The sequence below is a fragment of the Aythya marila genome (assembly GCF_965140915.1).
Source record: "Aythya marila genome assembly, chromosome: 3".
NCBI classification, from domain to species: Eukaryota; Metazoa; Chordata; class Aves; order Anseriformes; family Anatidae; genus Aythya; species Aythya marila.
The window spans coordinates 119,115,362-119,132,594 of record NC_139044.1 but is presented as its reverse complement, the minus strand read 5'-3'; the positions used below and the strand labels follow the sequence as shown (position 1 = coordinate 119,132,594).

Here is a 17,233-nt window from a genome sequence, read left to right as displayed (position 1 = left end):
TGGTTTCTGCAGAGTTTTCAAAGCAAACAGGACCATCAAAAGCCATTCCTTAATTTTACACCTTGGAAGAAAGGCAACTTTCTTCCTCCTCGAGTAGCTTTGTGAAAAATGCCTTCGTGCTACCTGCAATTAAATTCAAAGGAGCAAATTTCAGAGGGTAAGCAGCTATACCAGGCAGACCTGGAAAAGAGAGACACCCCTAAAGCACCAGCCTGGCACACAAAACCTCCCACAGAAACACCCCCAGCGCCTCTGCTCATCAGAGCAGCTCACTGTCCCCAAGCTCCCCAGATTTACGAGCACTGGCAGGATGACTCCATCTCACCCCACGCCGTTTCCTCGGCTAAGGGAAGCAAATCTCCAGGCTGCTGGGGGTACCTGAGGCAGGACAGGCAGTGGGATCCCTGCCATCACAGCACCCCGTGGAATGGGGTGAAATGGGGCTGGCTCGGCAGCGAGAACACGGAAGCACCTCGGCGGGAGATGCTCTCAGAGATGCTATAAAAGGAAAAGCAAATTTGTCGCTGTAAATTATTTCAGCACTTCTCTTATTGCAGCCCTGCTCAGCTCAGGCTCAAAGTCCACGCTGTTCTCCTCCCATGCCGAGCTCTTGCTGTCCGACCCGGAGCAATGCTCCTGCGCCAGTCCTGCTGCCCGCGGGTGTTCCCAGCTCTGAGGGCAAACTGGGAAACTGTTTGCCCCCAACAAGGGCTTGCCATAGCTACTTAGCCTCTGGAGCTCCCAGGAAAGCATCTGCAGCCTGAATCTGATGGTCCTGAGGACCATGGGGCTGGCAGAAGCGGGTCCCAGCAGCAAGGAGCAGCGAGCAGGATGGGGCTGGAAGCACCAGGGACGCACCGGGCTCTGGAGAGCACCCTCAGGAAGATCTCACAGCAGGAGCTGGCAGGCAGCAGGGTGATGCTCAGCAGGCAGGGCAAGCAGGAGGGATTTTAGAGCTGAAAAGCAAAGCAGAACTCCAAATATAATCGTTCAGGGCTTGCTGCTTTGGGAGCAGCACAGCACGCATTTGCCACCCCACAAGCAGAACAATCACCTTCACCTCAAAGCTTTCATCTCGTTTCCACCTTCAGATGAAATCAGACTTCTCGCCCCACACCCAGCACAAAGCAGCCTGTTCTCAACGAGGCCTCGAAAGCAGCATCCCGAAGGCACACCAAACATTGCTGAAGCAAACTGGGCTCCCCAGTACAAAAAAAGACAGGGATCTCCTGGAAAGAGTCCAGCAGAGGGCCACAAAGATGATCCGGGGCCTGGAGCATCTTCCCTGTGAGGAGAGGCTGAGAGACCTGGGGCTGGTCAGCCTGGAGAAGAGAAGACTGAGAGGGGATCTCATCAATGTGTATAAATATGTGAGGGGTGGGAGGCAGAGGGGTTTGGCCAACCTCTTTTCAGTGGCTTATGGGGACAGGACCAGGGGTAATGGGCACAAAATGGAGCCCAGGGAGGCTGTGGGGTCTCCTTCTCTGGAGATATCCAAGGCCCGTCTGGACGCCTCCCTGGGCAGCCTGCTCTGGGGAACTGCTTTGGCAGGGGGTTGGAGCCGATGGTCTCTGGGGGTCCCTGCCAACCCCTACAAATTGGGGGTTTCTGTGATTCTGTGAAGCCAGCCACTGCTAGAGAAATGAGCACACAAATCTAAGTGCAGTGTGCCACGGTCTGCAGGGCATTTAGCTGCCTCCCAAGTCTCCCAGTGAGCAGAAATCCTGCTTACAGGTCAGTCACCCATCTCCCCGCACATCCCCAGGCAGGGCAGGTAACCTCCCCGTTTCAGATTTTATTCCTTTCCTCAGTTATTTGACGGAAGAGGAGGAGGGGAACCACAGGAAGGGAATCCTTGAACGAGGCTCAGGAGCACGGCGAGGCTGTTATCACACTGACTTAGCAGGAAGCAGCTCTGCAGGGAAGTAACAAGAACCTCAGTGCCACAGCTCTGCGCTTAGCCAAAGGTTATCAGGAGCAGTAAGAGCAAAGGTGCTCAGCTCGGAGAGATTACAAGTTGAAGATCCAGTCCTAGCTTTGGAGGCGTCTCCACAGATGTAATTTCACCTAGAAACTTTCTAGGAAAACGCAGTCTAGACTCATGTTTCCTTACATTCTTCATTTTCCTGCAGCTTTTTACGACAGAACGTAAAGTTACCCTCCTCCAGAGCTTGGAGAGGCTGCAGTGAAGCCCCCCAAACACTGACACGACACAGGATTAACTCAACACACCACCCCTCATCTTCCTCCACCCGTTTCCAGCTCTGACTGCTCACCTCGGAGGTTTCCACCCAGGAGAGCCGGAGCATCACACAGCCACCACAGCTCTGATCTCCTGACTTCACTGCGCCACCCAGCAACCCGAGCAGCACCAGGCTGTTGGGAATCACGTACTTCTTTCCTGTGAAATGCTGGAATAGGGCACTCGACCACACAGCCCAGTGCAGTAACTGCTACTGGATGCTTCACAAACATTTATGTTTAGGTCTGACTGTCAAAACAGCGAAAACAAACCGAGTGAACATCTGCTTTCAAGAACAAACAAGCATCCTTAGGGGAATAACGCACTCGCAGAACTTCATGGAAGATCTCATGTGCCATAGGAAGCCTCACAAGTGAAACCCCACCAGAGGCCAACGCTGTTCCTGGGGCTGAAGTGCAGGTCTTTGGTTTGGGGCACGCACTGAGGAGCTGATCAGCAGGCTGCTCTAGTGCTGCACCACGCCAGCTCATCAGCCACCCATGAATGCAGGCACAGGCAATGCAGCACTGATGGGTTTCCATCCCTCTGGTGGGCTTGTTTGGGGACAAGGGGCAGAAAACAGCTTCTGGGGTGCACCCTACACACATTTACGTCCCCTCTTACCTGCTTCAGGGAAAGCTCACCACAATCAGGGGTTACCTTAGGGATGCCCCTGGGGGAGGTCTTGCACCTCACAGCACACCAGCCAGCATTTAGGCACGTCGATGTGGTGTACCAAGTGCAGCTGCACTGCCATGGTGATATTCTTTCAATAGTATTTCCAACAGTAAAACTTCCTAAACATTTCCACTCAAATCCACGTAGATCATCAACACTGCAGCAAAGTGTCATAGCTCCACTGCTTCGTTGCCAAAGCACAAGGAACTTGCTGGAGATTAAGCTTTTCTGGTGCCCACACACTTCTCTAAAGCCACCAGATTGCAATTTGGCTAAGCCAAAGCAGAAGCAGTCCACAACTCCTTAACTACCTCCCTGCTACCTGCTTCACACTGCAACCCCCAAATTCCATGGGAGTAAAAATGCATCAGCTGGGCAGCTGACCCTCATCTGCTGGCACTGACAGCAGAGCAGAAGAGTTCTGGCAAAGCAATTTCAGTTTCATCCATCAGCAAGTTTCCCCCTTGTCTTTCAATATCCTCACTGCCTTGCCTGGCTGTTTGTGCTTCTGGGAAGTTAGGATACGATGTTCCTGATCCGGCTCAGCTTTCAGCCCTGCGTACAAGGAATTTCTTCTGTTCTCATTATGGTCTGGCATCTCACTGACAAAACAAACAGTAGGTTTCAGAAGCACTAATAGCATCCACATTGAGCTCTGTTGAAACAGCACGCATCCATTTCTCCCCCCCACCTCGAAGTGCCACGCCACCAAGCTATCTGTCTCGGCATTTCTAAGCACCAACACGAACAGCAAGGGCAGCAGACTAAGCTGTACTGCTAGAAACTACAGCCTGGGAAGGGAGCTTCTGAACGCTTCCACTGCTGCATCTTTTCCAGCAGCTTACATCAGGAACGAGCTCCTTCCAGTCGGCTTCAGCTCGAGGTCTTCAGGAAATTCAGCAATTGTTGAACCAAAACAGCACCGAGTGCTGACTGCAGGACGAGGAGAGGTGGACATCAGTCCAGGGAAGCTGCTCTGAAGCGAATCCACAGCCAGGTACCAGGCTAGGAATGGCTCCGAGTACCCTCGGCACGCCGAATTAGCATGCACCGCACCGAAACGCGCTTACACCACGGGCAGGCGGCGTCCTTCCAGGGCCGCAGTGAATCATTCATGAATAAAAGGAGCTAAAACCCTCATTAAGGGAATAAAAAAAGACATCCCCTCCCCCAGACCGGCCCAGCAGTGCCTTACTGGGTCACGCTGCGGGGTTTTCTTTTAGGGCTCTCCCTTTGCCAGGAGGGAGATTTGGCCCTAACTGCCCGTGGAAGTGAGCTCTGTGTGACCAGAGGAGGCTCTGGGACCGAGTCTGGGATTTGATTTTGGTTTTTAAACACTCTCCAAGCTCAGAACATGAAAAAAAGCACCCCAATCCAGTAGTGTTTTAATCAAAATTTGCTGAAAAAAACAAGTTTGCATTCCTGCTATTGGCCGTTTTCTACACGGAAGGAAGAGAACTGCCCCCGCTAACGCTGTAAACGCCATCACCACTTGAACTTGGGCTCCTTCCTGGTACTTGCTGGAAGCAGAATTTAAGAATTAAAACCTCAGGAAAGCCGTGGAAACCACAGCAACTTGAAAGCTGACCCACCCCACACTGAGGGCCCTGCGGTGACAGCCGCTGACTCGGCCTCAGCCCGGGGTGAGGAGAGGGCCCCTCGCCTCCCCACCACATGGGGGGGAGGTGGAAAATGCCCTCACACGGCCCTTCAGAAAGGGGGGATCTCCACACAATGAAGCATTTCACACAGAAATGGGTCTGCTACAGACAACCAGGCACATATGACATGAAGCCCCCATGCCGTGGTCACTCCAGAGCACTCCCAGCAGCAACAAGGGGGGCGCTGGGCCAGGCCGAGGGGCCTGACCTACATTGCAGAGCCTTCCCCGCTCAGCCAATTAGCCAAACACCATCCAAGGCTTTAACCAGAAATGAGGTCAAGAAGGAATGGGCGATTCTGTGCCATCAGAAACCTGGTGCTGTTAGACAAACCAGTGTTCACCACCGTTTTTCACAGTGTTTAGGCCCGTAGCGCGTCACCCCACTTCCAAACGTGTCTGAGGAAACAGCAGCGAGAAGAGGCAAGATTCAGACATTGTGTTTCACCACGAGGACCTGGTGAGGCACATGCAGAGCATCAAGTCAAGAGAACACAGGGCCAAGCAGCTCCAAGAGGTGCAGGCCTTCCTTCTGTGGAGTCCCCAGTGGGGTGGTGAGGCAGAAGGTGAGCACTGACCCAAGAAATGGCATGGTGCTGCTCCACAGAGACAGGAACCTGGCTCCAAAATTGTCTGTGAGCAGTTCAAGGACACAGCGGAGCAGGAACTGCTGTGAGTAAACCACTTCTGGATTCAGAAGCAGATGCCCATCAGCAAGATGGCTGCAGCCTGATCCTGCCAGACCTCTGCCTGGATGCCCGCTAAGCTCAGCTCTACGTGAGGAAAGAGCACCAACAGGATTATATAGACCTCAAATGCTGGGAGAAGCCTGGGTCTGTGACAGACAACATGAGAAACAACTCTCTCTACCAAAAAAAAAAAAAAAAAAAAAAAAAAAAAAAAAAAAAAAAAAACCTTAAAGCTTTTGGACCTAGCACTTACATGCCTTAATTTAGAAACAGGGGACGGGAATAGCACTGAGGTGTGGGCTTGAATGCAACCTGCTGCCAGCAGCAATGTGTATAAAGGAGGGGAAGGGACCGAATTTATAGGGGACTAACAAGGAATGCTTTCAGAAGTTCCCCGTGTAACCTCTCAAGGTTCGGGAAGGCCGAGGAGCTGCACAGCAGTGACACAAGGAGGTCGCAGTGGTTAACCAGACCCTTGCTGACCTACCTGCACCTGGCTGTGTTCTGGCTCTGCCATAGCACAGAAATTCAAGTTTGGATGCAGAACACCACAAAGCTGTGATCTGTGCAGACACACACTTCAAACAGACGTGGCCCTAAGCTCCCAGGAAGTATTTGTGCAAGGTATTTGAGCTTAGGCCCTGTACCTGTGAGCTGTGGAAGGAGCGTGGGGCAGCCAGCGAGGCTCTCCCAGCACAGGTCAATGGTTCCCAACAAGAAGCAAACCACAAAGCAAGAGGAGAGTAAACACCAAGCGGGTCAGAGTCCCGGCACCCTGTGTGCAAGCAGCCCAACGAGGAAGTCTCAAAAACAAACAGCGACGGGGGGCAAAGAGCAGCTCGCAGGCAGCTCCTGCAGCAGCCGGGAGGCTCAGCGGGCTGACCGGGGGCACACAGGGGAGCAGGGGGCTGCTAAACCCGACGTGACCTGCTGCTAAACTCAGGAGGTTTTACTGAAACTACTGCCAAGAAACTGCATTTGTCTCAAGCCACTGAGCCACTCGCACCAACTCCTGCGAGCTGAGGGTCCTGATGCTGGAGTCCTGCACCCCAGGTGACATCTCCCTTCCTCCCGGCTGCACGAACACGTGTGCGAGCAAAGTGGTAAACAGGATTGGGGCCCTAATCCAAGCTAAAAATACCTTTTCTATTTATTTATTTATTAAGGGACCAGATCCGTTTTAGGATTCAGTTTGCCAGGCAGCCTCAAACACACACGTGGCCCTGCTAGAACAGAAAGGGGTCAGCACCAAGGCATGTGCAATCCCGCACCTCCCCTGCCCTGAACACACCACAAGGACCCTCAGGGAGCAGCCAGCCACCTTCCCATACCCACTCCCACCCCATTGCAGGGTTTGTGCCATGTGGAGCCATCGCAGGCCCTTCACCGATCACCTGGGACCATGTCCTCAGCTGGCAGCCTCCAAGCAGCACCTCTGACAGCAGGCAGAGTGCTGCTACCTGCAGAGCCTCCAACTGAGAAATCATCTTCAGGCCCCAAGGTCACTGCATGAGCAGTGCTTAAGGTGGTTCAGCTTACCTGAAACACCGAATATTTATTGCCAGCAATGAGAAAAGTCTTCTTTTTTCAAGCACCATGTCAGAACTCCACCTTGCCCTAGCTAAAACTGTTAGCAACCAGAAGAACCTCGGCACTGCTTAACTCCTAAAATTTGTCAAGTAACCAGAACCAGCGCAGGATTACCAACCATCTTCCTGTAGTAGAGTTACGGTCTTTGTGTTCTTTTATCCTTGCTGGAAAATGAGTGTTCTCTTCCCCACCAGTCAGAGAGCTGCAGAAGAGACCTCGGGAAATTCGGTGCCACTGCCCTGAGAGGCAAGCAAGCACCAAAAGCCTCCACGTGAATGTGAAGAGCTGACCATGAGGCTATGTGCCTGGCTACCCCGAACAGAAACATCCCAGAACAAACTCCTACAGCTCCTCACAGCCTCATTCAAACCCAGCTGGACAGACCTCAGGCTGCAGAAGCCTCCTGTGGCTGGGTGCTGGCACCGTGCTCCTGCTGCCTGCCAGCACCCCCCGAGCTGCTCGCAGTGCTCAGACCCGCCTGTCCTACCCCAAACCATGGCTGTGCGCCTTCCAGATGGAGGTTGCTGAGCTCTGGTGTGTGTGTTTTGCTTTAAACACAGCAACCAAGGCTTCACAAGGCATTATTAAGGCATTATAGTGCCGAGGCATTATTTGGGCTGTAGGGCCCCGTGATACCCCTTCAGCTACGCAGGAAAGAAATGACCAAAAAGTCAGATGCAGAGAAAACATCTGACTTTTACAGAGAAAGGACAACCAGGCTTCACGCAGGACACCAACATCTCACAAGATTTCTCTCTAAGACCACAGAAACCCCTCAGGAGGGCAGAAAGTGCACAGGACACCTCCCCTCTCACCTCTGCACAGAGCCAGCAGAAGACAGGAAGGTCTCTGCAGCTGCTGAGGTACCCACGAGATGCAAGGATGGAGACGTGACCCTGAGAGCCCGTGCACAGGGATTTCCAACATTCAAATAACCAGGGAAGACACAGGTAAGTGACCCGAACCAAGGCAGCTCTCCTGCAGGATATTGTTTTTCCACATTCCTTCCCCTACAGCGAAGGGGAAACCTGAACACTCATTCTTTCCTTCTAAGACTGGAAAACATTCAGCAGCGCACAGCTCGAGAGCAGACGTTAGCTCAAGGAGACAGGAAGCCTCAGCAGCCTGGAACATCCAATGGAAGGCATCTGAGGAACATCAGCTGCTTGGTTAAGGAACGGGAAATATGCACAGAGAACCAGGTAAATCAATCCAATTAATTAATGGGGTTAAGAGCTCACCCACAGCTCCAAACCTTTGTCAGCAGAGAGCTGAGAGCCCCCTCCAGCAGGCACACGGTCAGGTACTACCCAGCGAAGGAAAAGAATGGAAAAGGCATTTTGTGAGCCTGTTTCAGGTGGTACTCAAGGACTGGAGACACTGATAAACTGGGGTTGTGTGGGTGCCTTGCCCCTGCCTTTCAGGTTAGTTACCTTCATGTGCTGAAGCAAGCAAGGAGGCCCAAACGTAGAGGTTCAGGTGCTCAATCAGGAGGCTTTTTAAGACATGCTTGTTTATTTAGTGAAAGGAAACCTGAGTTTGGGCAAGAATGAAGTCTTCCTGATTAAGGATAAACTCGTTACTGCCATTCCAACTGCACTTCTGACACAAGAATTTTGTTGAGCAGCTTTAAGAACAGAGGTTTGCAGGCTGAGCTGGAAACAACCGCAGGGAGGTGAGCAGGGGGACTCGGCGGGCTGTAGACCAGGTGAACCTTAAGGTCCTTCAAACCCAAACCTCTCCAGGACTCTCAAGATCTTACGTGGAAGAGAAAGAGGCTTTGAAGTGATGCTTCACACCAACACCTCAAAACCAAGATAAGCAGCTTGTGAGACTTGAATCTCGGCTGAAACCTTCAAACCTGGCTGTTCAGGGACAGTCGGCCACAGCCTGCACCAAAAGCTGGGCTTTTCCTGCACCCTACCTGCTGTGGGCTCCCGACACGACAGCGACAGGCCACCTCCAGCCCCTCACCCTGCTCTGCAAGCTACTTCTGTAGAAGTCACCCAAAGCACGAGGTGTTGAGAGATCTGTGGCACCCTCCAGCTCCGACCCTTCTCGTTACAGCCGCAGATGGAGAAGCAGAGCTCAACGAAGCGACTGCCATCGTTCAGCAGGCTGCTGAGGAGCCCACTGCCTGTCATGTGGGAGCAGGAACATGGAAAAGAGGCAGTGAGATGCGAGCATGGCTTTCCAGTTACTCGCTGAGGTCTGTTCACATTGCAGAAGCCACAAATGGCAGGAACACCAGCCTGCTGCAGCTCCCCAGCAGCCACAAATCCCTCAAAGTGCTCAGTTCGTACGTCACGTGCCAGAAGGAAAGAGGGGAAAAAAGGAGTAAGTGGGCTCTGGTGATCTCAGGGGATGACATATTGGGGCAGGGAATGGATGGGGCTCAGAAAAAAGGTTCTGAACAGCAAAACCGTAAAGCCATAAGAGGGAATGTTTATTGCTGCCTCTAAGAGGTTTAAGAGCCAGTTCGGATTTCCCCACATGGAAAGGGAGAGAGAAGAATTTGCCCTAGCAGAACTTGGGTTGCATGACTTGTCTGATAAAGAGCAGGGCATTTTTTGAGCAGCAGGGTGGTGATCAGCAGGCCGGCCTCACCTCCATCCCTGCAAAGGTGATGGCTTCGACACTGCCTCCCACAACATCCCTGAGAAGAGGATCCTGGGGTGCATTGGAAAAAACATGGCCAGGAGGTGATCCTGCCCTGCTGAGGCCACATCTGGAATAGTGCCCAGTCCCAGGCTCCCCAGTTCAGAGAAGATGGTCAAAAAAGACATCACAGAGTCCAGGGAAGGGCCTCAGAGATGATTAAGGGTCTGGAGCATCTCCCACAGGAGGTCAGGCTGGGTGACCTGGCTCTGTTCAGCCCGGGGAAGAGAAGACAGATGATCTGATAAATGTTTGTAAATATCTGAAGTGCGGGAGGCAAACGGACAGGGCCAGGCTCTTTTCAGTGCTGTGCAGCGACGGCACAAGGGGCAACGGCCAAAAACTGGAGCACGGCAAGTCCCACACAGACACATGGGTAAGAATTTCTTCACAGCGAGGGTCACAGAGCTGGGACAGGCTGCCCAGGGGTCGGGGAGGCTCCCTCTCTGCAGGTCTCCTTCTCTGGAGGTAGCTGAGACCCACCAGGCTCAACCTGCTGTAGGGAACCTGCTTTAAACAGAGGGGCAGGACTCGATCTCCAGGGGTCCCCCACAATCCTGTGAATCTTACCAAACTTCTATCCAGAATCCAACAGGTCGGTGCTCTCAGACCCTAGCAGGGCCAGCGCAGTTGTGTGGAAGGAAAACAGCGTTTGAGGTACAAAGGCACTGAAAGGAGCTGCAGCAGAGCAGTGACGATGAATTATTTCGTGCTCCAGACAATGAAGTTTCGATCTGGAAGTTCAGCTCCCACCCCACAGGAGCTGCATCAGTGAGGTGACGTCCGCAGGACTTCCTGCCTGGAAGCAGCAGCTCCTAAAACCAGAGGGCACCGAGCAAGGGCTGCTCGGATTTTTGCACATGGGCCTGCTACGGAGCCACACGATATCCAAGGATTGTCCATACGCATGGCAGAGTTTGGGCTGGCTTCAGAGCACCACAAGCAGGAGGCAGGTACAGCTCTCACACCCAGGTTCTTCCAGTCGAGCTTATCTGAAGATAAAAGCAGACTGAACCTACCTGAGAGCTGGCACTGAGATCGTAATCTCCTTCCAACTACACTTTGACATAAAAAACAGAAGTCTTTGGGTTTTAAACACAACAAAAGCCAGGTAGGCACGTAACCCAGCTGGAGGAATAGCTCCATCCACGCTTTCTGAAGCTGCAGCGTTGACAGGCATACAGCCAGTTCTGAGCAGAGAAAGAAAAGCTTCACACGGATCTGAGAAGGATAAGGAGCTTTAATGAGGAGCTTTATTGTGCACATTTATCATCATCACACCATATCTGTCTTAGGAAGAGCCAAACACCCCATTGATTGCAGCATCAACACACCAAGCTCCTACACATCTCCTGGAGGGCACTCAGTACGAGCACCTGACCACATCGGACCCCAGGACTTCTGCACGAGAAGAGCAGCCTGAGCCACTGCCCCTAATTTCATCCCAGACCCTTGTGCCTGGCTCTCCAGTCAGTTTTGCACTGACCTTGTGGCCTGCCTGCGTCTCACCAGCTTGGTTATGGAGAAATCACACCAAAATCCTCGTTACAGGCGAGGTGAGGAACGCCCAGTGCCCCATCCTTCCCCAGAGACAGCCACCCCGTCACACTGTGGACAACAGCCCACCTTCTGCTCCAGCACCCCAGCACCCAGAGGCAGCTCCCCTGGCTCCACACACAGCTCGGGACCTCCGGAGCAGGAGGGGATTTCCAGGGATTTATCACCCTGCGAGTTCCACAAGCCCGTGCACGCCTTCAGCATCCACAGCTCCCTGCAAAGGCAAGTCCCACAGCTCACATCTCCTCCCGCGCCCCGAACGAGGAGCTGGTGGGTGGCATCTGACGCCCCTGGACTCCTGCCCTGGAACAGGAGGGTTCCCCTCAGCCTCTTTTTCCTCCTCCTCTAGAGGAATTCAGGTAATCTCACTGCCACAGCTGTCGAGCCGTCAGCTCACGTGGTTGTCCTCCAAGTTTTCTTCTCCACCAGGCTCCACCCAGAGCAGCAGTCACACCTCACTACTCCCATGCAGCGCGGCGCCCTTGGAGGAGCAGCAGAAGGGAAGCAGCAGGCACAGCTCCTTATCTCACTCCTCACATTTCATTCGAAGACTATCAATAACCAGGACGGCGTTTCCAGCACGCCCCAATAACCAGGGCAGCGTTTCCAGTATGCCCCACTCAAGCTGCCCCATTTGGGAGATGAATTCGGATCAGGCTCCGCGAAGATCCCACAACAGCGGTGTTTAAGGGAGAGAAGGAAAATAGGACCACGTGTGCTGGCTCTGTGCATTTATTCCTCCAAAGTAACCACATCCACACCGAGCTGGGTGCTACCCAAGGGGGAGGTCTGTCCTCCTGCAGGAGCAGCAGCTCACATCTGGAAACCAAGCTGCCTTCTGTTCCCAAACACCCCCGTGGAGAAGCCTCACACTCAAGGTGTACAGGACGCGCTCTCACACCTACCCCGAGCTGGTTGGAGACCCCCAGGTGTTGCAGAGGTCCCGGTGCTCTGGCAGCCTCAGATACGAGCTCCCTGAAGGAAACCTGCAGAGCTGTAAGCCTGGATGAAGTTAGAGGAGAGAGACCAAGCAAAGTACATCCAGGCTGCACACTGAAAGCAGTATCTCAGCTGCGTTTATGGCTTTAAATAAGAACACAAAGAAAACGTGTTTGAGATCCTGAGGCATCCCTTGGTTCTTTACCTTAGGGCCATTTACCTGAGGACCATTCAGAAGATACCTTTTTCTGTTAGCAAAGACAGCTAACTGGATGCAGTTATACCCCAAAAGGCTCAGAAAGCCTCACCAGCAATGAGCCCAGAAAGCACTTTTCTTCTCAAAGCCAGCAGAAAGACTTGTGCTGGCACAAAGCAAGCACGCAGAAGTTTACGCCAGCTTCAATCCTGTTGATTTCTCTCCGGACAAGGTTTGAGGTCCTCCCACAGCACTGCCTGAACCCATTTGGTGCAGAGGACACGGGAAGGCCGAGCAGGCAGGCGTCTACCCAGCTGTGACCAGCGGGGATTTCCCCAGGGTTTTCACACCACAAGCCGTGTCCCCACTGCCAGCCGGGGGGACCCCGGGGTCTCACGGCATTACAGTGCTTTGGGGACAAAGAGGGGACCCCCAGAGACCACCAGGTCCAGCCCCTCTACCAAAGCAGTTCCCCAGAGCAGGCTGCCCAGGGAGGCGTCCAGAAGGGCCTTGGATATCTCCAGAGATGGAGACCCCCCAGCCTCCCTGGGCAGCCTGTCCCAGCGCTCCGGCACCCTCCCCAGGAAGATATTTCGCAGGTAAACTGGGCCAAAACCCAGCTCTGATCCACAGGGCAACAGCTGACTTCACAGGAAGGTCTTAAAAAAACCTGTCAAGATGCAGGAAGAACACATCCGAGTGCCATGGTCCATAGGAGAGGGTTTTTGTGGGACAGAGCAGCCGAAGCCACAGCTTCTCGTCCCTGGTGAGGCTGGTCTCACCCCTGGACGTTGGTCGAGGGCTGGCAGACAAGCAGTGACATTACCTGGGGGATTAAAAGCCCACCCGCCGTGCCACGGGGAGCTCCACCCAAAATAACCAGGGCAAACCTCGCCAGCCGTGGCTATCAGCTCACCTCACGGGCTCTGATTAATCATTGAGCTCTCCGCAGAGCCACCACCTCTCCGAATCCGGCTCTGTGATTCCACGGGAAGGGCCTGCTGGGCTGCCAGCCCTCCTCCTCGCTTTCCTTCCCTAATTAATTCATTTCACCAGTCCTCCAGGGGCCTGAGCACTCAGCCACCACCTGCATTTTGTTCCCAGGTGGAGCAGGGGCAGGCCCCTGACATGAGCTGTACCCAAAAAACCTCAGTGCTGTCTGCGAGGCCGCCAGCTCCTTCCAGGCCGTCTCCAATTAATGTTTCACAGACCGCTCTGAACTGCTGCATATTTCTGCAGCAGTCTTTGAACCTTTGTGGACTTTCAAGTTTCTGTATACGAGGGAGCAAACGGACTTGCAGCCAGCTCCTGTGCTCAGAGCCTCCTAATTCCTCTCCCCGGAGCATCACACCCTCACGGGCCCAGTCTCCCTGAAGCCCCCCATTTGTCCCCCCAGCTTCCCGCTTGATTTTACCCTGCTGCCTTTTTGCCTGGATCTCCAGACGCTGCAGGAGCTGCTGTGAGCTGCAGCACAACCACCAGCACCACGACAGAGCTGACGGCTGTGCCTGAAGCATCCTCCACAGCACGGCTCTGCTCCTCCTGCCTCACCAAGCGCCTTCTCTCACCAGGTTCTCACCCTCCGAAGCCAACAGAAGGCAGTCTGGCTGCACAGGAAGCCAGCACGCAACAAAAAAACACAGTTACAGCAGCTCAAGCTCCCAACAGGTAGCACGAAACGTGGCATTTTGCACTCCTAGACGGGCAGATGATGAGCAGGGTGGGAGCTTTTACAGGAGACAGCCTTGGGCACCGCGCTCCTTCCACCCTCGCGGTGCTCCTGCTGCCCCCAGCTCCGCGCAGCAGAGCCGTTCATCCCGTCCGCTCCCACCACGACGGGGACTTCCCACGAAAAACAAACACCCGATTTCTTCACGCCTGGCACGTGACGCCTTCCCCTGCGCAAACAAAGCGCGGAGAGGGCCTGCTTGTGGCTCCTGGCCAGCTGCAGGATCGCTCGCCCGGGTTTGGCCGGGCCCCCGGCACGCCACCGCGCCCTCGCTGACCGCACGCCGTCGCCTCCACAGCAGCAGCAGCAGCAGCCCCGGGAGGATGCACGCAGCACGCAGGGAGCTCCCCGTGGCTCTCAGCTCCTCGGCTCTCCTGGCAAGTTGTGGCACAGGAACCGTGCAGAGCCCAGCCCCGAGGAGCAGCGACTTGTGGCATGGGGGCAGCGCGGCGCTGAGCTGCCCACGTTAACGCCGCGACTCCTGCAGTCAGCCCCTTCGACCCCAGCACAAAAACATGCATCCAAACGAGCCCAAAGCAAAGCTGCTGCAGATTTGCTCTGATGTCTGCACCTGCTCAGCCAGCCCCCGTTACGGCTGTCTGAGCCCCGCAGCTGCAGCCGCCCGTTTGAGCTCAGCCATCCCCAGACACCACGAGGTGAGGAGCGGGGTTTCTGCCTCAGATCCGCCTGAGGGACGACGAATTGAGCCCAGGCACCGACTTCCAGGGCAGTTTAAGAACACCCCAAATGGTCACCCAGCTCTGAAGGGCTGAGGTGTAACCCTACAGACACACACCAGTTCTGAGGGGCAGCCCTAAAACCATTTGGTTTACCAACACCTTCCAGCAGCACACGCAGTTCAGCACACCGCAGGAAACACCTGATTTTTGGTAAATCAGCTCTGTGCCACCGGTGTGTCCCTGCAGCTCCGTTTGCCTGTACCTGCAGGGTTTGCTCCAGCTCGGAGACACCCGCTGCAGTTATCTTAAACTCAGACACCTCACAGCACCCGCTGCTTCCCTCCACGAAGCTTTCTGCTTTAAGTGCAGGGCCACGCAGCCGCTGTCCCAAGAAAAGTGGCAAGCGAACAGTCAACTGCAGCTGCACGTCTGCTGAATGAGCCAGGAAATAAGGAGGAGGTTGTTTATCAACAGTGACTTCCTCCCTGAGCGCACTGCCCTCGTGGGGCACGCTTCCCTTACCTCCCGCTGCAGTCCTGCTCCAATTCATGGATGTAGACAGAAAAATGGGCAGAGATTAAGCCCCACCAAACCAATCCTATCCACACGCGTACCCGCTGCCTGCCCATCACGCAGAAAGGCCACTCGTCTGTCACCTAGCACCATTTTTCAAGCAAACCCTGAAATATCAGGGCAGATTGAGGAGATTTGGCACCCCCCAGCACACTGCCATCCCCTGCCCTGCCCGGGGGGGGCTCCTGTCTCCAGGTAGCTCCTGGGGAGCCCGGGCTGGCAGCAGGCCCCTCCAGCAGCACGGCAGCGGTGGTTTCCGCCTGGTTTAGCTCCCCGAGCAACCCACGGTGATGCAAGAGAGAGCAGGGCTGGCCCCAGAGGAGCATCAGAGCTCAGCAAACCCCTGAGCGGGGTGACACAGCTCGCCAGGACAGCTGCCACCAAACCCCCACGGCCCCCAGCCCTCCCCCGGCAGCTGCCACGCTCCTTCCACCCCCCACGAGTGGAGCTGCAAGGAACTTCGCTCCTTGAACAAGCACAGAGGCACAAACCACTACAAGAAAGACCCAAAAGGTGTTATTTCAAGCTGGAGACACAGGGAAACTTTTCAAAGGCTGAAATTGGAGCTGGACCAGAATATTTTAACATTCCTGCCGAAGACACAAGGAGAAATATTTGCCAAAAGGGAGGTTTGGGCAAGCATTTGCTCAACTTTTCCTCGTTTCAGCACTCTCTGCCATGAAACCAGATACACGACCCATGGTAACACATCACCTCCGGACTGATAATTTTCAGCGCAATTTTTTAAAGTATGTAAGTTAGCCTTTGATTGGCTTTTTGGAACAGAGCAGTGGATGGAGTGTGAGCAGCAAGCCACAGTGGTGGAAAGAGATTCGGTTACAACCAAAAAGTTGTAGAAAAGAACAGAAAAAAGTTCCACATTTGCATTTGCTGTGTGCATTGGCGATTCTGCCATTCTTTATGAAAAAAAGGAAAATAGATATATTACAGTAAAGACATATTAATGGGTATATATGTAAATATAAACAGAAACGTGCAGAGGAGCTGGTGCCCACCTGCGGGCCACAGCTCACACTCCTAAAATCATTCCCTGCACGGCACCTCCTGCTCAGAGAGCCCCCAGCTCGGTGCCCTGCACCCTGCACAGCCAAATAAACCCCCATTTATGCACATTTTATGCTCGCAGGCCGCACCCGCAGGTGCCCGTCCCCCTGCACCTCCCCAGGCCCAGCTTTAACCCCCCCCTCCTCGGGGACGCGCCTGGTTTAACCCCAACCCCCCCCACACCCCCCAAAACCCCCCCAGGCCCCGTCCCCGCGCCTCACCCAGGCCCCAACTCCCCCCCCACCCCCCCCGTACCGTGCGGGCGGCCTCGGCCCAGGTCCTGCCCTTCTTGCGGCGGCCCTTCTCCCTCATGTCTGACGCGGCGGCGGGCTGCGGGCGGGCTGCGGGGGGTGGCTGGGGCTGCGGGTGCCGGGAGCGGTGCCGGGGGCGGCCGGCGGGGCGCGGAGGCCGCCCTAGGGCTGAGCGCTGCCGGCCCCTGCGCCCGCCGCCGCTGCCATGTTGGGCCCGGCTCCCAGGGGCCGCGGTCATGTGACCCGCCCGCCGCGGGGCTCCGCCCCCTTCTGCGCCGCCGCGCGGCGGGGGGCGGGGTCTAAGGGAGGTGGGTGGGGCTTAGGGAGGGGCGGGGCTTAGGGAGGGGGAGGGCGAGGCGGGGCTGGGAGGGGCGGGGTGTGGAGGGGGCGGGGGTTTCTTTGGGGGCGTGGCTTCCGAGAAAGGCTGGTGGGCGCTTTTGTGAGGGGGCGTGGCTTATATGTAAAGGGGCGTGGCTTCTGGTGACATTTTAAGTAGGGGTGGAGCTTCTGCGTGGGTGGGCGTGGCTTCTTCTGGGGTGTGTTCACCCTGGAGGCGTGGCTTCTGTGGGCAGGGGTGGGGCTTGCGGAGGGGCGGGGTCTCGCCCTGCGCATGCGCGCTGCCCGCCCCGCCCCGCCCCACCCCGCCTCCAGCCAAGGGCCGCGGCCCCAGCCGCCCCCCCCCCGCCCCCCCCGCCCCTCCCCTACTGCCACCCACAGCCCCCCCCC

The 17,233-nt window shown here is 55.2% G+C and overlaps 1 protein-coding gene across 1 annotated transcript in view; it reads right to left on the bottom strand.

Annotated features, from left to right (window-relative positions):
• The window catches only part of ASXL2 (ASXL transcriptional regulator 2), a 100,695-nt gene extending 83,946 nt beyond the window's left edge, over window positions 1-16,749 (bottom strand). The window contains exon 1 of the mRNA XM_082757270.1: window positions 16,512-16,749. Coding sequence (XP_082613396.1) covers window positions 16,512-16,745 — 234 coding nt within the window. The 5' untranslated portion in view covers window positions 16,746-16,749. The remainder of the gene's footprint in view (window positions 1-16,511) is intronic.
• Window positions 16,750-17,233: the final 484 nt, after the last annotated feature.